We start from the raw sequence: 24,685 nt of genomic DNA on the forward strand, positions 1-24,685 counted from the left end.
TCGGAAAAGAGGTTTGGTTTAATTGAAGATATTTAGAGAGAGGCCGATGGTGGCAGCATAATGCTCTTCAATAAATAACGGGCTGGGGTGGGGAGGGAGGGGATGTGGCCGACACCTCAGAGGACAGAGTGGCAGGAGGACACGGATCAGTCCCAGGTCCCCGCGGGATGTGCTCAAGTGCTGCAGCAGTGGAGTTGGGTTGTGTAATGGACAGGAGAGACAGTGGGGGGAACGTCAGTCCCAGGCAATCAGGAGAGAAAGAGAGATTCATTCTGGCCCAGAGAAAGCAAGTGCTGAGGAAAACCAGGGGCTTGAGTTGCTGAAGAAACTCATATAAACCGATAGACGTGTTTAAGTAAAAAGTGGATAAGCAAAAAAAACCTGCCAAAACCAGAAAGTGATAACATGAATGAGGCTGGAAGGGTGCTTCAGGTCTCCCTGGGGAAAGTGCTGTGGCTCAGGGGGGTCGCAGCAGCCCCTGTGCTACCTCCCGTGCCAGCTGGGCTGCGAGAGGAGCACGGGGACAGCCAGACCTCCCAGCCAGCGCTCGGCAGCACCAGCTCCCCGCGGGCAGAGCCATGGGCTGGAGGTGGGCACAGCCAGGGCATCTGCTGAGCGAGCGAGGCCAGGCTGGAGGCAGCCAAACCACCTGGCGAGGTGGTGGGAGCTGGAGCTCAGCCGAAGCACCCAGCCGGCTCCACGGCCCGGGACAGGGACGCACAGGGTGCCCCTCTGCTCCCGGGCTACTGTGCCATGAGGGGCCTGGCCAAGCCTCTGGCTGCGCAGACCTGCCCCACACTTCTGCAGCGGCTCCACCATGTCGCTCACAGGCGGGAGAGTGCAGTGGGGTTCCCCTATCGCAGTGCCCCAGCCGTGGGCAGCAGAGCTCCACTCCCACCCTGGGGCCCAGCCAGCACCCACAGGGAGCTGGGAGCATCGGCCCCGGCTCAGCCTGCAGCTGCCTGCCCCAGCGCCCGGCCTCTGCCCCAAACCTGCGTCCCTTGAGCCTCGCTCAGCCTGCCTGCTGCGCACGGCGCCGCGGCTGCAACTTCACACCCAGCTGACTGCACAGTGCTGCCTGCGCTGCTGAACTGACGGGGAACCGGAGGTGCAGGGACTTGGAAGGAGCCTCTGGAGTGCTCTGCTCCAACAGCCTCAGAGCAAGGTCTGCACCGAGGTCAGCCCTGGAGTTTTGGGGCTTAAAGGTCTCCAAGGATGGACTCACCAACAGCTCCAAGCTTGACTGTCCTCATGGAGACAGACACCTTGTGTCAAACAGTCGCTGAGCTAGACCTCTGAGCCCCAGAAGAGGGACCAGCAGTTCCCAGCAGAACAGCCTCCTGCTCCTCCAAACCATGGTACGTGCCAGCCCCTGGGGCTGGAGCAAGTTGCTTCCTGCAGCCGGGGGTGCGGGGGGAGCTGCGCTCACTGGGGCCTTCTGTGCCAGAGCCACCTCCGAGCCGAGCAGCAGCTCACAGTGCCAGCCCCGTGGCAGCCGTGGGCAGAGCAGGGGGGCTAGTCCCAGCCCTCCTTCTCAGGAACCAGCATGGTACCAGCTCGCCTCCTGCACCCTTTTATTAACTCCCACCTCAGGGGCTTACAGACACCAACATGGCTTTGTACACTCATCCGGGCTGCAATACCTTAGCGTGCTTGCTTTTTCTTCTAATTCTAAGCCTGACCTGTGCTGTGTCTCACCCCCAGGCCCTGCCCACAGCCGCTGCCAGAGCTGGCGCTGCCTGCACACACAGGCGATGCACCAGCTGTGGCTTAGACCTCCTGTGCCCAAGTCCCAGTTTCAAAATGAGAGAGGAATGAGGAACATGGTGCTGAGCAGGGGAAGAGACTTGGCCAGGGAGGGGGGATTCATCAGGGGAGCCTGGTAGGGCACAGGGATGATACCTGCACCTCCGACACGTGCCCAGACTGGCTGAGCTGCAGAAACTCCCACCTTAAAAGCAAAGCACTCGCTCGACCTTGCTCCGAGGCGCAGGAAGGGTGCCTGGCTGGCTGCACCTCGGGGCCTCCCCGCAGGCTGGACGTGAACTCCACAGAGCCGAGACTCGGCCACGGAGGAGTCCCATGGCCCGGACACGGCTGCAGAGCTGCTGGGAGCTGCCTGCCGGCACAGCCCCGGGCATGCCCACACCACGGCCTGAAGCACGCCCGTGAGCAGCTGGGGGGGCTTTTCTGCAGCAAGGAAAAGCTGCTGTGATCTGTGCCCAGAGCTCGTCCCTAAAGATCCTGCAAGAGTCCAGCCCCGGTGCCAAGGGAGGGTGCATGCAGTGGAGAAGGGCTCTGGCTCTACATCCCCAGCTCCCCTCCCCTGCTACGTTCCAACTTGGACAAAGGCAGAAAGATCTATACAGTATAATATATATATATTTCACTATGAAATAGCAATTTCATTCCCTGCCTTCTACTTGATGCATCCTGAATTGGATGCTTCTTTTTAAGTCACTCCAGAGGGCTGGTGGGGCTGGGTAGTTTCTCACACGAGGCAGTTACCCTCCCTGGAAGTTACCCGCATGATCCTCGCTGCCCACCTCCCCTCGCCCAGCTCCCCGCTTCCCTGGCAATAAGGGCACGACTGTGTATTCTGCCAGCAGCGACCTGCCAGGGCGCTTACGGCTCATTTACAGGGTTGGTCAGTGCAGATTCATTAACCTCATTCCTGCTGCTTTCAGTAGCCATGGTGTGGAAGCAGCAACTGAACCCCTCTACATCACGTATACAAATAGGAGCAAACCAGAGGCAAGGGAAGTGGCGGGGACAGTGCAACATGCACACAGAGTGGTGACGCAAAGGGCCCTCAGCTACGGCACAGCCAGGCACGACAGCCAGGCCTGCCTGGGCAGCGCTCGCAGGCTCCAGGCCACGGGGGTAAGTCAGGGCTAGCCCCTCGAGTGTGAAGGCTACCAAATGTCAGTCAACCTGTGGGACAAGGGGTCCCGTCCAGGGGCTGGGTCACTGACCAGGAGCAGTCATCACTGGAATCGGTGCAGAGCCGGGTGGTTCACGAGATGAAAGGAAGGACAATCCTACGGAAAGAAAAGAGAGCACAGCTGTCTTTGGGAAGCTGGGTGGTACGGGTCTCTTTGAGCGTAGGGAAAACCTTGTGTCGGAGACATGCAATGCAACTGGCCAGCACATGGGCTACCAGTTGCTGTGCTGGGACACTGAGCTGGGCAGAGTGAGGACTCGGTCACTCTGGGTCTTGCAAGCTGGTCTAACAGATCTGGGAAAGGGGGAAAGCCAGCAGGGACAGGTTCCATCTGCTGTCAGGCTCTGAGCTCAAGTAAACAAGACCAGAGTTTAAATTCCCTTCAAATGAAACCAACAGGAGTTTGGGCACCAGCTGGAGCCTGGAGCACAGCGATGCCCCAGACACCTTCGTGGCGGCAGAGCTGCAGCTTCAGCAGCCCTCGCTCGAGGACGCTCGCAGCTGCCCCAGGACAGCGGCCGTGGGGCCTCGGGCAGGGAAGGGAGCTTTCCCCCGGGGACCCACCTTTGCTTTTTGTACATCTTCCGCTCCAGTCACATCGTCCGGCTATATTCAATGCCACTCTTGGCAGAAATGCCAGACCAGGGCAGAAGGCTGCAGAGAAGGCTCTGGGCTTGTCGATATATCCTCTGGGGAATTGAACACGGGCTCAGGCTGGCTAGCGTTGATCCAATGTGCTGCAGGTAGTCAGTGGCCATCAGTTAAGGACAGCAACATTTTTACTGTAACTTAAGAAATAAAATACTCTGTGGACTAGCACTCCCTAAAGAGACCCCATGGCACGGTGAAAGCTGCTCTGCTCAGTTAGACAGATCTGCTCCGTGTATTAACTGCCTGCTCCTTTCTATCAAAAGCAGGTCTGCTTTGCACTGTAAAAGAAGGCAGTCTGGGAACAACAGGCTCTGACTCGTGTGGGAAATACCTCCTCTAGGCAGCTGCTAGTTCCCCTTGCACTCCCCAGCAAGCTCCTGCAGGGACAGCAATCCATCCACCTGCCTGCAGAGGTTTGGACTGGCTAGCTACACCTGGGAAAGATCAAGTTTCTCCTCCATGATCCAGTGACCTGAAACAAACTCCCAAAGTCAGTTTGAGAGTAGCCCGATGAGATCCCTGCCAGGCCAGAATCACAGAGGATCCTAGGTCACAGGAAGCAAGATCGAGGGCTTCTCTGCCATGCTCCTGGCCAAATCCTGCACCCCACAAGCCAAAACACGCCTAGCCCTTTGGCTAGGGGGTGTGTTAACAGTGTTAACACCAGCATTCGCTATCACTGGCATCAAACTTGCTCCAACTTAGCATTCAGTGTGCCATCCCACACCGCCTCCCCGAGCTGTTCCCAGAGGAGCTGGGTACAAACAAGTCAAACCCCTCTAACATCACCTTCCTTCCAGCTTCAGACTAAACTCGCATCTGAGCAGGCGTCAGTCCCCAGACCTAGCCAGCTCACACTTCTCTGGATTGTTACCCCAAACACAGTTTGGTGTTTGCTCAGCGTGCTCCACTGCTCATCAGACAGGAGGTCAAGGATATAAGATTGTCCAGGGTGGATGCCCACCATTGATGTACAGGACGTAGGTAAAGCCATCTTTGAGGACCCCTCTGATGGAATAATAATAGGGAAGATAGTGGTGCTGTTTAAAGTCTCTGTTTTCATAGAAGTTTATTGCTGTGTTGTTAGTGGTGAGGACGTGCAGGTAGATGGCTTTGCAGTGATCTTGGGCAGTCGTTGATATATGGTCTTTTAAACTTTCAAGCAAGAGCGAACCTGTTGAGGGAAGAGCCGCAGAATCACACAGTGCAGCTGCCTTCTCAGGGACAGCACAAGGGTTTCACCTGAGATCTCCTGCACCCAGCGCCTCAGCAGTGATTGTTGCACAGGCTTGAAGACCTCAGATCTCACACAGTTTTGTGAACCCGGGCTTCATAAAAGATTTTATAAAGACACAAACTTCTGATTCACTAACCACAAAGGTGAGCCAGGCATGGGAATCTGACAATAATGCCCATCCCCAGCCAAGCAGCTCTCAGCTTTGGGGAAGGTCAGTGAGTCATTTTCAATCAGTTCCATCACATTTATTTATTTTAAAGAACCATTTAGAACAGCAGAGCATCAAAACAGAACTTCACAAGCAGGGTTACCACATTGTGTCTGCTCACTCAAATTAAAATCTAAGAACTGGTGGGATTTGAAGATCCCTTCTAAGGAGGAGAGCTGAGGCATAGTCTCATTCAACCCGGATTTGCTGCAGCCACTAGTCAGCAGGAGAAACCAGAGAAGGGCACAGAAAATACTCCAGCCCCAAGCGATGAGACCCGGAGGTTCATCCAAACCACCTCAACATGGCGTGAAGGACCCAGCAGAACCTGCAGGGGAACTTCCTCCCTCAGGTGTGGTAACAACAGGCTAAAGAAACAGCTTAGCTAATACAAACGCACAGATGAGATTTATGCTGCTGTTTCACAATCCCCAGGGCACATAAGAGTTACAGCAGGACTCACAGGACTTCAGAACAGAAGTCAACAGCACTGACTTCACAGTCATTTGATAGTTAGTAAGAATTTCTATCAGCCAAGCACAAAAAGACACTAAGAGACATCAACAGGAGAGCAGTTTAATTTTGTTATGAGATATTCTGCTCTTCTATCTTACAGAAATCCAACTGCCTTCTGGTTTAAGAATAGCAGAGAACTAGAAAGCAAAGCCTTTTAATGTCTGCCAGAGAAAAATCAGAGCTTTAGGGCTTAGAAGTATGCCTGGGGTGAAAAGCCTCCTGCATGAAAGACTTCAGCTTCAAGCACAAGTAGAAAAACTCTCAAGAGAAAGGTTTCAGCAGCAGGCAGCAGCTTCTTTAGGTTGTTTTGCTACAGGTACAAATCCAAAGTTTTTGAGAGAGCACAGCAATGTGCTGTATAGATGTAATGGATACAGGAAATAATGATTCTGAAAGAAAAATTCCAGCAAGATGGAGCTGGGAAAAAAAAATAGGATTTGGAAATTGAAAGGAGACTCAAAACCAGCACAGTTTTACAGAACAGAAGACCTCTTTAGCACCTTCTCTAAATGTTATTCTGTGCTAGTATTTTCTTCTTTGTATAGAAAATTTATCTCCAGTAGCATTTCAATGCAAGTTTTAAATACTGAAGACTCTTCTGGTCATTTCTTTACGTATCCTATCAGTTTGTACCTTCCTAAACATGCCTGGAGGAGAAGGGAGGACTCGAAGAAGATGGGTTATACTGTATCCACTGAAGAGACTCCAGATGTGCAACACTGGGTCATGCTTCCACACCTGGCCTATTTCCTTTTGCAGATCAAAGATAGAGCTCATGCTTGAAATTGCACCAGAAGGGCACTTATTTGATGACAAAACACATCCTGCTCTAAATGGAGATAAGCCCTTCTGACTGCAGGATTTTCAAATGGCTGCAAAAATGCTGTGTGCTGCAGCAGGCATTCAGAGCTGACTTTTACATGCATTTGACAGATTTAATCAGGTCCAAGTTACACTCTTTTTCCAGCTCCCTTCGTCTTTTTCTAAACGGTTGTTCTATCTGTTGAACGGTTACAAGAAGCTATATTTTCTGCCTCAGGGACCAGTCTTCTGATACCCATGAAAGAAAATAATTTCAAACCCTGCTCCAGGGTGAAGTCCTAGCACTTTCAGTCAGTCTCAGCAGCAGGAGTGCAAGTTTTTGGTGTGCTCAGCTGTCCCCTGGGAACAAGACAGACAAAGCCCCGTGCTCTTTGGAAATATCTGCACATTGTGCTGTGCCTACACCAGTAAAATCATCTCAGTGCACCTGCATTGATACCAACAAGGGGATGTGAATGCATCACCTTCCCAGTTGCTGGTACAAATCACCAACACGCTTGTCTCAAAAGGGTATTGCGGTGAAATGGCGGAGCTCCTTCAGTCATGCCCACTAGCCACACGTGGCAAACGACAGCAACAGAGTTGTCACTTAGCAGCATCTTACCTATTCCATGTTTTCTGAACTCCTTCACCACTCCAAGACTTAGGATGTAAGCAACTTGAGTGTCCACAGGAAAATTGGAAGCTAGGATGTCTCCATCCTGAGTAGAGATACGACAAGTTATTTGGTAGGATGCCTAGAGAGGCGCAGGAGAAAGCAAGAATCCTGTACTGGAACAAGGCTATAGCAGGAAACTTTCCTTCACTGAACAGTCTAGCTGAAGCTTCTGGAAAGGACATGGGGAGTTAAAAAATCCAAGCACGGTCACTTAGGGGTTATTCCTACTTTCATATCATCTTCCCAGATGCAGAACACAAATCAGGATATCTCCTTACCACATACATTATTTGTGGGCTTAGGGACAGAATATATTTGCATTCTTTACCAGGAAGGATTCAGAGTGCCAATTCTGGAGCTACCCATCAGTGTCTAGATCAATCCAGCAACAGTTTTTATTGCCTGCATTTTCCATCTGAGCTTCGTGTCAGCTGGAGATCTCTGTACCGCTGTAGAGGACAAGGAGCATGTTCTACAGGCTCAGTCGCCTGGAGCAGTGTCTGAATAAGCCCCTGGCTTTCAGCTTGGCTGGAACAAGAGCCTTTTGTTAGAGTTGCTGAAGATGCAGTTTCTGATTTTGACTAGCTTTGAGGTGAAGCCAGATAGCTAGAGCGAAGAGACCCATGCCACTCGATGCTCTCGGTTCCTACAAATGCTAAGATTATTGTTTAATCATAACACTGTCGGCCTTTTAGTGCATCTCTGCATTGCCCATGCTTTTTTTTTTTTTTTAATTCACTTGCCTGTGCTGTTTTCCCTACATTAACCCCGTGGTCTTTTCCCATACTGTCTTCAGTGACCATCTCTTCTTCACCTCTCTGCTGTACTGTGTTGTCTCTCCTGGTCTCCAAGCTCCGTTATCTCTGAAGCCTGAGCTTTCTGCAGACTGGTTACCTCTGCTTTGTGTTCAAGACAGTGACTGTGTAAATGAAGGAGTTTCTGCAGGAAGTCACAGGAGTGACTCGCCCAGCACAGCTAAGGAAGTTCAACCCTTATGTAAGAAAGGAAGAGGTTTGTTCTCCCACAGCTGCACATACCTCAGTCACCAGCGATGACCAGGCACACCAAAAACAGCCTGGAAGCAACTTAAGTGGTGGGCTACACAGTCACTTCTGGATTACGCCTGCATGATCTGATCTCTCCCATCAGGCTGCAGCTGCCTGGCCCCAGCAGGAAGAGACTTTGTGATACGAGGCTGCTCAGCAGCCCACATCCTCAGAAGCACCCCCACCACCCACGCTCCATGAGCTGGAAACGGGCATGTTCTTGCTTTCTTAAATTAACTCAGGATTGCTCTTCTAAGTGTTTGGATGGAGGGGCGGGGAAAATACCCCAAACAGGTTCCATCTCAGTTAACCATGGCAAGAGGTGGACTATGTCATACCGAAGCACAGTTTAGTAGCATACCTCTTTATGCACCTTTGTTCTGCTCTTGATCTCTGCCACTATCATTCCCACGATGGAGCCTCTATATGTGGCTGCGAGGGAAAAGAACTTCTTGTTGGATGTGATATCTCGGTACCATGAGTCAGGGTACCTGGGAAGGAAGAGAAAACAGGAATGTTTGGGGACACAGAGCCCACGGGAGCAGGCAGTGCTACAGCCAACGTTGCGCTGAGATGCCTCTCAACTGGAAATGGCAGCAACATCTTTAAATGCCAGTCACTGGAACTGCAGGCCAACGCATTTTACACAAGACTAAGGGAGGGAAGCTGTACTACTGAAAGGGCTGTCTTCAGCAAAGCCATACAGCCAAGTAGCTCAGCCATATGTCAATCTAAAGCTCTTTCTATGCTACCAACTCAGCTTATTCCATGAAATCTGGGTTAGGAAGTTAATTCACCCTTCCTGTCTTAACTGTTGTATGGTCCCAGTGAACATCAAACAGCTGCTGTACCCCATTTGGTAGCATGGTTTCTTTCAGTTGCATCTAAGCAGCAACACAGGCTGCTCATGTAATGGCCTCCTGCTTTGCTAAGACAACCACATTTTCATTTTACATTTGTTGCCCAGAGCTCTCACTTCCATCTTCAGCAAGTTATTTTTAAATGCAAAATCCATCTGCCCTCATCTAAGAGCGTAAGGATCTCATTAATTTGATACACATGTGAAAAAAATACTGCATATCGGTACAAAAAAATCACATCACCAGCCTCCAGTTCTCCTCCCCCTTCTGTAGCTACTAAAGGGAAACTAGAGTACACTAATTTATTTCAAAGTCAGAGTTCAGCATGCCTTGTGTTTAAAAGAAATCCTCAAATTCAAAACATTATGAATGCTTTTGCTGGTTTATTACACTTCATGCAATCTTCATTATAATCGGCTAAAATCCTCTATAAACCCTCTCAACAAAGCTAAAGAAAAAAAAAAATCCTTGAAGTCTACAGCTGTAGTTTCCCTGGATGCTTTAAGCCAGAAAGCTATCACTGTCCCCAAGAAAAGCTCCTTATTCCTGTGCTTTGTGCAGACACAAGCATTTACCAAATGGGGGCCTGGAGAACTGACCTGGGACAGACTGAGATCAGCTTTAAGCCAGAGCTTTGCCAGAGCTCTGGGAGCAACAGTGATCCTGAGTACACAGGCAAGTTACTGTTCAGTCTCGCCCTGGGACATTCAGAAAGCCAGTCCCTTAGGAAGAGCCACTTCCTGTCAGTTTGGTTCAGCTCTGAGGGTGCTTTCTTGGCCCACACCCCAGAACACAACTTTCTTTCACAAGCACAGGGGTGCTAATCTTTTTCCTGGAGGTGTGCCCCTTTCCCCATCTCATACACAGTCTTTCCCAAGAAGCTGATATACCCCCTTCATTACAAAGCCCATTTTTCTGCCAAAATCTGCATACAGAAACTTTCTGATGACTTTAGGACCCTGCAGGACAGGCAGCAATGGGCCATTAACAGGAATGCGACCACAGTGCATAAAAGGTTGAGAACCTGCTGCTGTTTTAGCAACAGTCCAGATGGCTGCAGAACCTTTGGTGTCAGCTCCAAACTGGACCAGTGCAGGTTCACACCATTTGTTTCTAGATTCCTGCCATCCCACACCCCAAACTGGTAGTAGTTACCACGTACTCTATTGGGAACCAGTCGCCACAGAGCTGTTTCACTGTGTCTATGTCATCGTGGCAGAGAAGACGCAGGTTTACGTCGGTAAGTGCAGTCGGAGGCACCTCCTCTGTCATTCACGCCTACAAGAAAAGAAAGCCAATCATTAAGAATGATGAAGCACAGATTCTGACTCTCAGCTCCACTCAGGCATCTGCGCAAAGGCAGCAGGAGGCTGCATCAATAAAGTTGTTCTTCCTGGCAGAACGAGTTTTCAGGAGAGATGAAGCAAAACATGGTAACTCTAATCCAAGAAGCAACTCGAAGCCCTGTTGCCCACAGGATAAGCACAGCTCACTTCTCAGCCTGACCCACCTCGCCGGCCCTGCATCTGTACACACCCTGCTCCCTGAGAGCACAGTCCAGTGATGCTGCCTGTGAGGGAGCATGTGGCACCAACCACTTCCAAAAAGAGCTCAGGATGCTGCATTAAATAAGCCAACAATGTGCCAAGCGTACCTTATGATGCATGGAGCTTTTCAAATGTCTATGCAGGACCAACGTTTTGTTAAAACAAAACTGAAAAAAACCAGCTTAAAAAGGAAGCAGTTCTAGAAGAACATTTATAAAGTCCTGTTACACAATCCCATCATCTCCAGTTAGTACGTATGCAGAGGAATCAAATTCTTTAAAATATTAATTTTGTTTAACTTACGCTGGTGAAATGAGATCCAGTTTCATTTCTCCTCGTTCCTATGTGCTACAACCCCGCAAGAGCTGGCTTTCCAGCCCAGCAGAGTGTTCAAATACAGAAATCCCAAGGTAGCCTATTCTTTCACCATAGCACTACCACAGCCCTGCTAACCACACACAGGACACTTACTCCAATGTCTTCAGCCTTTTTGAACGAGGTACCAGAGGGAAAGAAGCAAGCAATAACTAAAGTGGTTGTAAAAGCATTTGTAGCGCAGACGCACGAATGAGGAACAGATCTTGTGAACAGGCTTTAGGCAGGACAAAGCCCCCCGCGAGACACTGTGCACACAGAGCAAACAAGGCAGGCAGAGACAGGGCAGCTGCAGGAGTCGGTTCCCTTTCACGGGCCACCTGCAGTTCTCCATCCACAGCTTTGTCTCTCTCATTCCAGCCCTCCTAGTCCCAAGTCAGAGAACCAGACCAGGATGCAAAGAAAAAAAAAAAATCCTTCATTTAAAAAGTTGTTTGATTTTGTTCTTGCTTTCTCTTCCCAATTTTAAGAGGCTCAAATCTTGGTTTTGAAATGCCGAGTTATAAGAAAACGCTGGACACAGCAGCACTAGCGTACACCCTCTTCTCGAAAGGGATGCTCAGCTCTCCTGCGCTCTTGCTTTGAAGGTCAGAGACACAGGAAGGAACAGATATAAACATACTCCCCACTGGACTAGATATGCCATTTGAGCACTGTCTAGGTAAAAATTGCACAATACACTCTGTAACTGGCAAAGACACACAAAGGGAGTAGGCACAGCAACGATCCCAGTTTGACAACACACAACTGCGTGCGATTGCAACTCCTAAGAATTTGGAAACCTCCCTCCACTGTGACCCTAAGAAAAAAACAGGCTAAGCCATAAAATCCACATTCCACCCACAAATTTCTTTTTTAAGGTACATAAACCAGCTTACTTCTGCAATTCCCCTGGATGAAGTGGTGGAGAGCAACTCCCAGTTAGCACAACATGATGATAGTCTGGAAGCAGAGTCCCCAGATGCTGGGGTCCTTGGAACTCAACATCAGTGCTGAGAGAGGTAACTAGCACTGCTAACGAGAACAACATTCACCCTTGACTTTGGCACTCTCCCTGCAACACACGTTGTATGACACCTTTGCACTAGCTTGAGCAGCATGAGCTCCCACCCCTCTGTCCTCCCGGATAGTAGCATAAAGCCCCTACGCTACACCGGCCCAGATCTCCCAGAAGGAAGGAGGAACTCTACCACTGGTTTGTGTGCAATCTCTGGAACATGTCAAACAGCCAATATATCAACGCAAGAAAGGATAGAATTAAAGTCCACTATTATCTAGAGAAATCTTTGCCAGCCCTTCTCCAATGCAGGGAGAAAGAATGACAAAATGCTTTAATAGAGAAGAGGTCCAAGGATGTTCTCTTACAGCTCTTGAAAAGATGAAATGAGGTGGGTTTCTTCAAGCAAGGAATTCAGACACAGCTCTCCTCCCAGTGACTGATCCTACAAATTTCCCCAAGAAGGGCATTCAAGGACATGCGTAAATTGGTATGGATCGCTTGTTCTTCTCCAAAGAAGTCCTTAAAAAGAATCACAGCTATTTCACAGCCTGTTCTAGGACTGTGGCTGCATATTTACTGAGCAGCCTACAGCTTTCACAATCAGTCCAGATGCTAGTTTCAAAACAACTTAAGCACGTAGAAAACCCACAGAACCAGTACTCCTTGCTGCTCTTAACACTAATTTTACACTCCTAGAATTGGCTCAAGCCCTCTAAGGCTAGATTTTGAATCCGTACCCTGTCATAGCAGTGAGCACTCTCCACCACTGGCCCCTGGTGACCTTCTAACATGCCTCAGCCTTGCCCTGTAGGAAGGGCCCATTCACTTGCTGCGGCTGATCTGATCCCACGCCGCTGTGGACCCCAGTCCCACCCTCCCACACACACACTCCTCCCACCCTTGCCGGACCCTTTGCTGAGCAGTGACCCACCACAAGATCACAAAGTGAGGCCAAAATTGTTCGTAGGCCAGAACTGCTTGGCAAAAGCTCGGGTAGCACACAATAAGCTTCAGGGGGGAAAAAAAGAGGGAGGAGTGAGCAGGCACATACAGCAAGAGCTGCTTTGGCCGTGGTGAAGCTCCGAGCCCCGATACATCGCTTCGTTGGTGGGCATTAAGCGGCGCTCAGGTTTGCGACAGCAGTGCTCTTTCTCATACATTCGATTTTTCTTGAGAAGTTTCGATGCTCCTGTAAGGCAACACCCCTTCTCAGTCAATACTCACAGCATTAATAAATCAGAGATAAATGAAACAACCATGATAGAGCCATATTTTTGCTAATAAGTAGAAAAGGCAGGGGCCTAGGAGCAAACTTAGCCAGCAGCTGCTGCAGGAGAGGCAGAGCCAGCACAGGATGCATTCTTGTGAGGATTAGTTCATGTTTATTTAACACTATATTCTCAAAGAGCTAGGCAAGCATTCTGCATTATCCTGTAGCTGAAGCCAGCCTTAAAAAAGTAATCCATGACTGTTTTGTTGAACAGGGTAATTCCCCTCCCCTCAAATTCAGACAGCCGTTTCCCAGCACCAGTTGTGTTTGCAAGGACTCGCTCCATCTGCTTTGCATTATGTGGCCCAGTCCAGATGCTCTTGCACATTTAAAGAACATCTAGGACACCCGCCTGGTACTGTGTCCTGCCACAAGGTTTGAGGAGAGCAGAGCTGTGCACCTTCCTCCCTGGCCAGGTGTTGCTGCTGCCGGAGGAGCTGTGGTAAGTGGCTGCTGTGACCTAGAGAGAAGAAATCCCAGGCAAGTCAATTTTCTTCATACCCAGGTGACAGCCTCTGGCTCCTCACAGATATCTTGGGCAAACACCCAAGACCCAGGCCCTGGCCCTCTGCACAGCCTGTGGTGTGCTGTAATTAGCAGAGCCAGAGTCCTGAACAATAGCCTCAGCTAGCACAGTGACAAGAGTATCACTTTTAGAGTCAGCTTGCTTTTAGAGGACAAAAGATATGTTTGGAAGCATAAAGAAATAATAAAACCCCCAGTATCAGTGTAACATACAACCCTAGGACTTAATGGAAGTTAAAAGAGCCTTAGCATAGCTCCACTCATCACCGCAACAACACCAAGTTCTGACCTTTGAGACCAAGTGGTTGCTGTGAAGCAAAATGTAGGCTCCAGCCACGTGCAGTCACCTGAAGGAGGTCCACAGCCATTTTTGAAAACCCAAAGTGAAGTTATCTTATTTCTTTTAATATCTTTTTCTCAGGGGTCATCTTTTTGCTCATGTGATGGCTGCAGTTTGGGAAGTGGCATGGTTAACATCATCCACTGCCTCTCCACACAGCAGGGCACAGTGACCTCACCCTTTTGTCAAAATGGGAAACGCTTGTTTATGATGATTATAAAGTGAGCCAACATTTTATGCTTATGAAGGGATAGTGCAGTTAAACATTTGAAAAAGCTCTGAGGACAGGCCTTTCCAAAATACCGAAGTTAGCAGTGAGTAGAACTAGCAACTGAGCATTTAATTCCTTTTCCTACCTAAAAACTGCAGTTATTAATATACAACAAATTAATATTTAGTCGTAATAGAAGTTGGATGAAAAGAAATAGCAAGTGCATTACTAAATAAGCCAATTTAACATATAATTTTAAATTAAAATTGCACATTGTAAAGCCTAAACATACTATTTAAAAATGACATCATAAATCTCTGGCATCAGCAAGCTCTAGCTTTAATGAGCTAAAGAACAGTATCTCATAATTCTGTCTAAAAGGCAGAGGAGCCTTTAGCTTCCAGCATCAGCCCAAGCGATGGCTGGGTCTCCATGAATTATCAGTGTTCACTCAGCACAATGAGCCGAGTACTGACATATTTCTACCACCAGTACTTCCAGGTCCTAGTGTGCAAGAGCAAGTCTTGTTTGGAGTTTGGGTTAGCTACCAGATGCAGGGAAAGTTTCTTTACCTGAACTAGCTAAGAAACCTCAACTCAGGCTTTTCTCAAGAGCAGGAAGTTTTCTTTCCCTCTTACGGCTCTTGTATTTAAAAACTAATAAAAAAAGAGATAAAATTTACATAATACCATATTTCTAGAGAAACTAAGGTAGCCACATCGAATCAGCACTCTTAATCCAACAGGGTGTTCAAATGCAAGACAAAGCCTGATGCTTACTAGAATTTGGCAGGCAGCAGCTTAAATGCGTTTCAAAACCCCTCGAGCACTTCCATACCTACAAAAGCCGGGCCAAGTGATTCAACAAGTTAAGATTTCCCCTGTTTAGCACCATTAGACATGTTTTAACAATGCTTCTGCCTTGCGCATCCTGCGAAAATGAGTTGGATTTCAGCAATGAACCATCACAAGATGCTGGGTTTATGAATTTTTACTTGGTCTTCAATTTTTATCCGGAGAAGCTCATGAAAATCCCAAATAAAAATTTTATCATCTAGCAACAAATATCACTCAACTTCCTGGCAGAATAGAGGCAAGGTAATCTAAGACTAAAGCTAAACAAATACTAACTAGAATTGTACACATATATAACTTTCAATAAAGGGTGTATTGCTTCAATTTTAGTGTTCACACAAAAAACAACATGAAGGAATCTTCTTCACTTGCAGAAACAAAGCTAGACTGAAGTTCATCAAAATCTTTTACTTTCCAATTTAAAAGCTAACTGAAATCAATTCATCTTGAACAGAAAGAAGCAAATCTGCAGGAAAGAATAAAAACAAGCACTGGCAGGCTAGTGGATTTTTATAAAGCAATCCTACAATTCAGGAAGTGCTGAAAGTGTCCTGAAAGACATGGTCAACCACCTTGGCACCACAGGCAACTCTGTCATTAAATGGTGCAGACCCTTATTTACTCAGGCTGAATATTTCCACCTTCTGTAATTCAAAGCATTTTCTTCAATCACACTCCTGCTAGATTGTTAAGGATTGTCTGCTGTCGTTCCACAGAAGGAAAACATTAAGTTCCTCCTGACAACTACCAAGTACACACCATGCAGTCTGAGGAACTGCAGCTAAACGAGTCTGCTGTGCAAAGGCGGCGTGCGGCACGGCCCTCCCTCCGGCTGTCAGGTCACGTCCCTCTGCCTACGGCTGCATGCTTCTACCCAGCACTTCAGCCATGGACATATGCACAGTAGCTGTATTTTACTTTACATGAGCAGACCATCTGCTCGGCACAAACACAGACGCGCAGATACTCCGTGGAAGATGTGCATGCACGCACAGTGGGCCAGAGCTGGATTTCCTTATACCTGGTACCCTCAACCAGGGGTGCTGCTCCAGTGTCGCCACCAAATCCTTGTTTGTGATTTCTGTGTGGACAGTCCTCAAATCCCAGCAAGACAAGATTTCCAAGAAAAAAAAATTTAATGTCACCTGGCATCCTCTCTCACTTGTAAATAAATAGGATCAAAGTCCAGACAGAATTTTGAATTTCTACTCAAAATTCAGGACAGGCACATGTTAGCTGTGACTGAGCATTACCGTACTCAGACACAAACTCTGCTATTGTCTGGGGAGTATCACTTCAAGAGTGCCAGTGGGAGTTTTCACAGCTTTAAGTCTCTCTACCTTGCGCCATCTGGCACTGGGGATTTGATTTACATTAAACCATTCAATCTGAACCAGCCAAAGGTCTAATTCCAACAAAGCAGTAAAGATTTCCCTTCTGCATTTCATTTTAAGCTTACTGTGTTTTTAGGTTACTGGTCTCACAGGGAATGTTCCAGGCAGACATCCCTGTTACCAAGTTCTTCATTTAATGCAATAAAATTGCAACTAGATTTGAAAATATCATGAATTAGTTACTAAGAATCTCAAAGAGGGGCTTCTAGGACTTAGGGCAACATTATCAAAGCAACAGGAGCCAAATTTTTAAAGATATTTAAATATTTGGCTTGATATCTCCTAGGTACTACTTCAAGTCTGGTCATAGAATTAAAAAAATTAAGTTGGAAGGACCCTTTGAGCTTTAACCCAACTTAGATCAGGCTCACAGTCCCACATAACATCAGTGAGGAGCAAAGCTCTTCACCCTGCCTGGGCTCAGACTAGTAAAGGCACAATTGGAAAGCTGGGGTGTTAAATGTGCCGCCTACACCACTACAACCACCTCCGCTACACGTGCAGTACAAGCATACCTCTATACTCTATTTGTTACGCTCTATTTATCCCACGTAATGCTCCTGCTCCTTCTAGGAATCCCATGCAGGTTCATTTGGAACAAGCAACATACAAACCCCAGAAGACACAGTTCTCCTCATTCCTGGTACGTTATGCAAACTGACGGAGCTTAGAGTTCAGTCACGAGCAGAATGGTGAGTGTTTCACCTCCATTCCTGTACCATTCATCACATCCCACAGGAGTGCTGCCCCAAACTGCCATCACCGAATTCCCTACGTTAGCAGAAGCAGATGTTGGGAGTGAGTGAGGCTCTTAATAGCAAATCTAGGACAAAACGACTGATTTTGTGCCTTGGTCTGAAAATAACGTAATAATATGGCTGGAAACAGGCTCTAATGCTAGATTGTGTCATTTCACAATAGTCCATAATGACTTTAGATTCAGGCATGACATTTTTCTGCCATTTCTACCAGAACACAAGCACTGAGCCTTAGAGCCCCTCGTGGACCCTTGCTCACTCAGGGACATGCACTGGCTCAAGACTTTGAGCTCCTCATTATTTAAACTCCTTCAGTAGCAGCTTCCTTCTGTGCAGAAAACTGCCCTCCCCAACCACCTCCCCCTGCACAGTCTCCTAGGCTGCCACATCTTGAAAATACACCATTAGTCCAGCCCCGCTGCACGGATCCTCTTTGCCTTCAAAGCTCAGCCTGAGCACTAGTGTGCTTTTCTCAGGGACATCACTCTGGAGAAAGGAGTTTGTCGGTGCCTGTACTTTCTTCTCCAGTAAATCCGTCCTGGGCAGTGTGCCCAACCAGCACACCCCCACAGTGGAGGAGGGCAAAAAAGCAGTGAGCTTGGAGACGAATGTACTGTCAACACCAGGGAGACTGGAGGGTAACCTCGGATTTAGATAAGACAGCTGCACCAGTGAATTGTCAGGTGCCTGGACACAATTAACAAAGCCAGACCAGCATGGGGGGAGCATATACACGGGCTGAGCACAGAGTATAAAAACTGGACAATTAATAAAGTAAACTTTAAAGAAAGCAAAGGGCCCAAGGTGGCTTCAATCTATGTATTCCTACTCGATGACTGGGGGCTCTGAGCACCGTGTAGGTGAGCATATAGAGACCAGTAACAGGCATCACGTTTGTATTTGGATTCAACTGTACATTGCAGTTGCTGTATTAGGCTTGTCCTGAAATTTCAGTATGTTGCTGTATCACCCTGCTAAATCAAAATCCCATGTAACACCAAACATACCAAACAAGTAAATCTGATATTAAACCCTCCTTGCGTGGAGGAGCCTGGCCAGAGCACATTGGACTCGGACAGCCAGAAAGGCAGCACTGTCACACACAACCTGGGAAAACCTGTCCTGGCATTCAGTCCTCCTCCCAAAGGCTCCCATGCTGCTCAGTCAATTTTTCCTTGGCTCTGAAATTCTGAAAACATGATTCTAAGAAATGTACTTGCACCTTGTCCCCAGCTCTGCACTTCAATTTCCACTACTCCCAGATTGAGGTGTACACACCACAGGACTAAAAGTCTGAAAGCCAAAAACACAGAATCACGGTAATTAACATTTTGGCCTCCCGCCATGAAGGATCAGGATTTGAAACAGACCCCAGAAGGATAATAAGAAATGAGAAGGCAAAACATAGTTCTACCTGCGCAGCAAGCAGTGGTTATTTGAAATGAAAACACTTACTGTTAGTGAAATTCTTTTATACTTGTATCCCTGATCCTCTGCACACTCGAAGTTTTGACTTGTCAGCCTGCCAGCAGCAGAAATGTTAACGTTTTGCATGCGAGTCGCTTTCTGGGCTGCTCTTTCACCCTACAGCTCTAGATACATTACCAAAGCCGCAGATTTCACAGGAGCTGGTACCCAAATAAAGTGTCTCTAAAGCACACTGCAAAAGGCATGGCTTCCTGCTGCCCCAGATACAGCAATTCCTCCAGGGAATGGCGAACAAGAATCTCTAAGAGGGTTTTGCTGTTAAATCTTTTCTTGTTAAGACGCGGAAGAGAAAATCTGCTTTGTGACAGCAGCACTGCAGGGAGTTAAAACCGAAGGGTCACAATAGAGGCACATTTATAACAAGAAGCTGGCTAGAAGAGAGATCTAATACCTTGCAAATGCCGAACACGGCAAGTTTCCAATAGGCAGCTGTTCCTCCAGAAAACAAAAAAAAGCTCCAAACAACTCATCATACATGCAGGCCAGCTGCCATTTCCGAATTAGAATAAACAGCTACACAAAAAAATGTATGTAGTGACTAAAAAAAAAAAAAAGCGAGAAATTCAGCCTAGTGTAGTACAAACACTGAGAGAGGGGAATTCGATCCTGCCTCCATTTCCTAGACACCGTCCTCATTAGTGAGCAGCAACACGCAGCTGTGGATAAAACCCAGTCCTTCCGCCTACATCATTATAGGAACACTAACAAGTAACTTTTTAGAAGCTATTGCAAACAAGGTGCTTTAAAAAAAAAAAAAAAAAAAAAGCTTGAAAAGAACATTCCTTCCCTAGTTGGCAGACAAGTGCCCCAAACTTGCACCTCTCCAAGATCCTGAATTTAAAATTTGAGCCAACATGGCTCCTTTTCCTTTTCTTTCTCAATGCTGTTTTCCAGCATGAGACACCCAGGTTCATCTCAAAAAACCCACTGCTACTGTTTTAAGCTAGTAACATTTAAAATGGATTCTAGCACAGATGTCTGCTCTTACAACCACAGGAATAAGTTGAAAAGAAGAAATCAAAAACTTAATTAAAAGCTAACCTTGGGAAACTCAGCAGCTTCCATTCCTACCCTTCTGCGAGGAGGAAAGTGTGGGTGGAGGGGACGCAGTGTGAGACATGAAGCTCTAAGTCTTTTTGCAACGCCCTGCATTGAAGCCATCAGACACGCTGTGACTGGTTAAAAAACCCCAGGAAGACAGGGGTGATACTTAATAACGATTTTAGATAGCACTTAACTTTCTAGACTGTAGAAGAGGTACTCAGCCAAGACAGAACCTTCTCCGCTGTTACACTGAACACTTAGCCCAATTGTTTCTTTAAAAGCATCTTAACATCAGAGGAACAAAGCATTAACAGCAGCGGATGGCACCAAGTCACTGAAGGGACTGAGTTCCTGTCCATGACCAAAGGCGACCTCCAGCCCAGCAGCCTGTGATGAGCAGGAAGGCAGAGCCATGATGACTTCTGAATCAGCTCTGCAAGCCACCCACAAGGAAGTCCCCAGGTTTGTACCTGTAATTCCTCAGGAATTGACAACAGTGCTGTCATTGAGAGTCAGCAAGCACAGTTTCACCTGCTCCTGCTCACTCCATAAATTACACTGGGAGTGTCCGGGGTGGGGGGCAGAGAGGTGGAAAAGAGCCAGGATGAGAGAGAACAGCTTCTTGTGTGGCAGGACCAGCTCCCATCAGCTGATGGGCTAAGATACCAGCACCGACTCACCGACCTACTTATCAGACTACACTAGCCCAACACCTATATTCATAACACCCCCCCAAAAAGCCCTCCATGAAGAAAAACCCACCCCCATGCAAATAATGATCATCCTTACTGGGAAAGAAATAACAACAGACATGAAAGAAGTACCAGACTTCATTAACAAAAATAAATACACATACTATGTTAAAGGCTCTTTGAGCTCCCAACTACAAAAGACCATTTTTCTGAATTCCACTGGCAGTTCCCACAACGATTCATGACATCCGAGGCCAGCCCAGATACCAAAAGACATGGTGATATCCCTCTGGTTTAGGAAAAGAAATGAAAATTAAGAATGCCACAGGTTTTAAGAGAGCATTCACAGGACAGCCACTTACCAATGGCTCAGACACGTTAAGTCAACTTGCTTTAAATACATCAAGCAACCAGCTGAGAGAGACAACAGCAGCAACTACTTCAAAGAACAAAACGATGTATTAGAACAACGCTTACACGCTACTGTATGTTTCTTTAGTTGCTTCCAGGCATATAAAGACTAATTAAAGCACCAGTTTACAAGACATAACAGAACTACTTTTTAAACCTGCAAGATAAAACCACCTACTTTAGAAGCCTGGTACCAGGCAGTACCCAGTATCACTCCTTATGATGGGGGTGAGGCTACTCCAATGTTATCTTGTAAATGAAGAGTTCTTGTAACACGCTGGGAGAGAGCCACCAGCTTTTTTTAAAAAAAACCTTCACTTCTGAGAAATCTGCTAGAGTTTATTCATAAAGGCAATTGATTTATTTGAAAAATATCATGCACTAGCACTCCCAGAAAGCTACAAGAAGCGTCCCCTGTAAGGGCTTTTGAGGAAACCAAGTTGGACCAGGGAGAGCCTATGGCAGATAAAAAGAAAGGAAGCAAATCTAGGATGAATTCATAGTGAAAAGATATTCCAGCTATAATTTGTTCAGCAGATTCATAAAAACTAAATGGAAGAAGAGATTAATAGATATGCAACAGAACTGGCTGATGATCCTTTGGGATAGGGCACGTATTTCCAGGACAGTAAAATCTAAAGCTGTTCACAGTTGTGGAAAGCTCTCATGCTGCCGAAGGACTAATACAATAGCAGATAAGTCTGTAAGTTGGTAGATAAAAGAGGAATGCAGGTCGGAGAAAGGCAAACATTTCCAATTTGTGTTAATCACTGCAAGTTGAAAAAAAATAATCCGTGCTCTCACAGCGAGTTCCCTGAGAACATTCGTTTGCTGCTCAGCAGCAGTCAAAACAGGATAGTGGGAATTATCAGAACAGAGAGGGAAAAACACGCATGTAGAAAGCCTTTGGTCTGAGCTAGTTACAGATATTTAATGCCTCTATATAATCTGTCAGTAAAAGGCCAGACACTCAGCCACGTTCACGCAGTTCTCAAGAGTGGAGAGAATAGCAGCAATGAGCGGCCAAGGTTCAGAGGAGCTCACCACGGTCATCTAGCACCGGCTGTAGCATAGCAAACACAAGATAAACAACAACAGATACAGAGCAGGCTAACAGAGTTCAAAAACTCAACAGTAAACATAATTAAACATTTAACCAGCTTACTACAGAAGATTATAATAATTTTATGCCTATCATCAAGAGCAAATGTCTAAGACACACGCTCTCGTTCACGGCCGGACACAGCAATGCCGGTGGTGAGGACACCAGCTCTAGTCACTCACACAGGACGTGGAAAGAAGCTGCACTTTCAGCAGGCAGCTCTGGCAGTCTCCGAAACGGAGGTGCTATTTTCGCCATATAGATAGTGGAGGTATAACCCACTGCTGCACGGGCTGAGGAAGTGGGCACGGCAGCTGGAACACTTCTGGCAAAGCCAACTGCTGCTGTGCCACCGTGCCTGGCAGGAAGCACTGTGCTGGAGAGTCTTTTGGACAACATTTAAAGCTCAGTTTGATCAGCTGCAATTAAAAACCACAAGATACATCCCCTAAAAACATTCAGCTGTCATCCCGCTTAGATTCAAAGTTGAGCAATTGCTTTCTCTCTGCTAAAGCTCTACAGGCTGGTTCAAACCGACACAAGATTTCTGTAGGGCAAAGCACAGAAAAGCTAAGCTGTCACGGTGTGTGTTTGTTTGGAGCAAGCCAGGGCGGTTTGTGAGCCGTGACCCAGGCGGTCAGGAAACACAGAGAAGCCGGCAGAGCCAGAGTAGCTCCCGTGCAAGGGAAAGAGCGGGATCTAGCGATGCATGACATATTCCCAGCCCTCCCCAGGGAAATTCTGCTACAGAGGAAGAGGAAATGGAGACACACTAGTTAATGCTACAGACCACCTGCACCGCTGGCTGAGCCCCCCAAACCAACTCAGAATGTGCCAAGAGAAGGAAGAGCTGCAAGCGTAGCTGCAGGACCTCCCGCGTCTCTCCCAAAGCCAAGGAATAGTCTTCTCCGTTGGCACCACTGTACCCAAGCACTGGGCGGTGCCAGCAAACCGACTCCAGCCGGAGTTCGAATTCTTTTTTGTAATAACCCAAACGACACAGTTTCGCCAACATAACCGCGTTCTTTCAACCGGAGCGCAAGCGAGTACTCGCACGGTTGCCCCGTGAAACCCAGCCACTGGAAAACCCCCACGCCCCGTTGGACTCCACCCGAGGCCGATGCCACCGGGCTCTCCGGATCACGGACCCGCAGGGCGCTTCCCGGGGCGGCCTAGGAGCCGGGGGGGGGGGGGACACGGGGTTGCCATGGCGACCTGCGCCCGTCCCGGGCGCAGGTCGCCATGGCAACCCCGTCCCCCCTACCCGCGACGGAGGCCCCCCCCCCCGCGCTTCCCCGCTCACCTCGGAGGGGCGGCGGGCGCCGGGCGGGCGCGCCGCGGGCGGGCGGGGCGGCTCAGCGCATACCGGGCGGCGGAGGCGGGCGAGGGGCCAGGGGCCGGCGGCCGCGGCGGACACTTCCTTTCCCCGGGCACAGCGCAGCAAGGAGCCTCCCCATTGGCTGTTTGCCGACACGTGACCGGCGGGCGCCGCGCAGGCGCAGAAGGGAAGGCCCGCTGGCGGAGGCCACGCGAGCAGAGCGCAGCGCCATCAAAGCTTCTAATGAAAGGGGAAATTTAAAATCAGCGATACGCCCTTGAGCACAAACGCTTGGGAAACGGCACGCATGTTGGTGACACGCCTCTCGCGCAGTTTCCCCCATGACTACGCTGCAAGGGGCACCAGGGCAACCTGTCACACTGATGGGACTTGGTGCTGATAATGCCTGTGATCCTGAAACTAGAAGTTTTAAAGGGTTTTTCCCTTGTCGTTGAAGCTCTACAAAGTGAGATGAGATAGGATATTACAGTTGGAAGAGACCTACAACAATCATCTAGTCCAAACTGCCTGACCACTGAAGGGCTGACCAAAAGTTATAGTATTATAATATTATTATTATTTACCTTCCCCTTCCAGAAAAGGGCAGTTCTCTTCTCCGCTGTTTCATTCAAATCCAATTTTCACAGCTTCCATAATAACCCATCCCATTTTGAAACCAGGTAACCACAGCCACCACACCTCCTCTCATGAGGACAACAGCAATGGAGGTCTTTGTAATAAAGTCACTGACGTATTGAAAGGGCCCTTCTTTCTTGCTTTTTCACCCAGCAAAGGGGTCTCAGAGCATCACGGCATGACAGAAGAGGGTTTTGCTGTAGTGCTAACAGCAGCAACTCCTGCCACCCTTCCCAGGGAGCTTCCGCACCCACCTGCGCCTCGCTCGGAGCTGGCCAGCACGCCGCAGCCAGCCTCTGGCCAGTTTTCCAGCTTGCGTTAATTAAACACACCAGATCTCACCCCAAAGTTTCGTGAATTGCCGACTGAGGCGTGGAAAGAGGGCATTTCCTGAGCCTGGAGGATGATGGGTCACTGCAGCCACAAAGGGGTTTTGTTCCCTCCCTAGCACAGGGCCAACAAGTTGGACCTTCTAATGACTGTTTGAAAGATAAAGCAGTGGAATTATTTTACGCTTCTTAAATTGTTTCCTTTAATAGGAAGTGCTGCTTTACTCTACCTTGTGCTTCTGAAACAAACATTTGTGTTCCAAAAATATACAGTGTACACATACTCTGTAGCTATAGATACAAACATTTACAAAGAAACGAGCAGGCTGGAGTGGACTAGCTGGAAAAATCTCACACCTTTCTTTCTGGCCCTCCTCGAGCAGAGACTAGCTGGGCTCGCCATGCCATAAACAGATCAGGGCTACTGAAAAACACGGTCGTTTCATATA

The 24,685-nt window shown here is 48.0% G+C and overlaps 1 protein-coding gene across 1 annotated transcript; it reads right to left on the bottom strand.

The window, feature by feature from the left end:
• Nucleotides 1-24,667, bottom strand: NAA60 (N-alpha-acetyltransferase 60, NatF catalytic subunit). Its single transcript, XM_074840444.1, has 7 exons — nt 23,856-24,667; nt 10,105-10,220; nt 8,444-8,573; nt 6,983-7,079; nt 4,535-4,769; nt 3,509-3,694; nt 1-3,041 (listed from the first exon to the last, which is right to left on the bottom strand). Exons 2-6 carry the CDS (start codon nt 10,212-10,214, stop codon nt 3,538-3,540), a joined length of 729 nt encoding a protein of 242 aa, XP_074696545.1. The 5' UTR covers nt 10,215-10,220; nt 23,856-24,667; the 3' UTR covers nt 1-3,041; nt 3,509-3,537.
• Between the last annotated feature and the right edge of the window lie 18 nt (nt 24,668-24,685).

Source organism: Strix aluco, chromosome 15 (genome assembly GCF_031877795.1).
Source record: "Strix aluco isolate bStrAlu1 chromosome 15, bStrAlu1.hap1, whole genome shotgun sequence".
Lineage (NCBI taxonomy): Eukaryota > Metazoa > Chordata > Aves > Strigiformes > Strigidae > Strix > Strix aluco.

Bases quoted from the DNA above. Each gene is read 5' to 3' on its own strand.
- NAA60 (XM_074840444.1), bottom strand. From the start codon at position 10,214: ATGACAGAGGAGGTGCCTCCGACTGCACTTACCGACGTAAACCTGCGT. The intron at 8,574-10,104 runs GTACGTGGTAAC...CTTCCTTCCCAG, and splicing joins GGCGACTGGTTCCCAATAGA to GTACCCTGACTCATGGTACC. The intron at 7,080-8,443 runs GTATGCTACTAA...ATCTCTACTCAG, and splicing joins GAACAAAGGTGCATAAAGAG to GATGGAGACATCCTAGCTTC.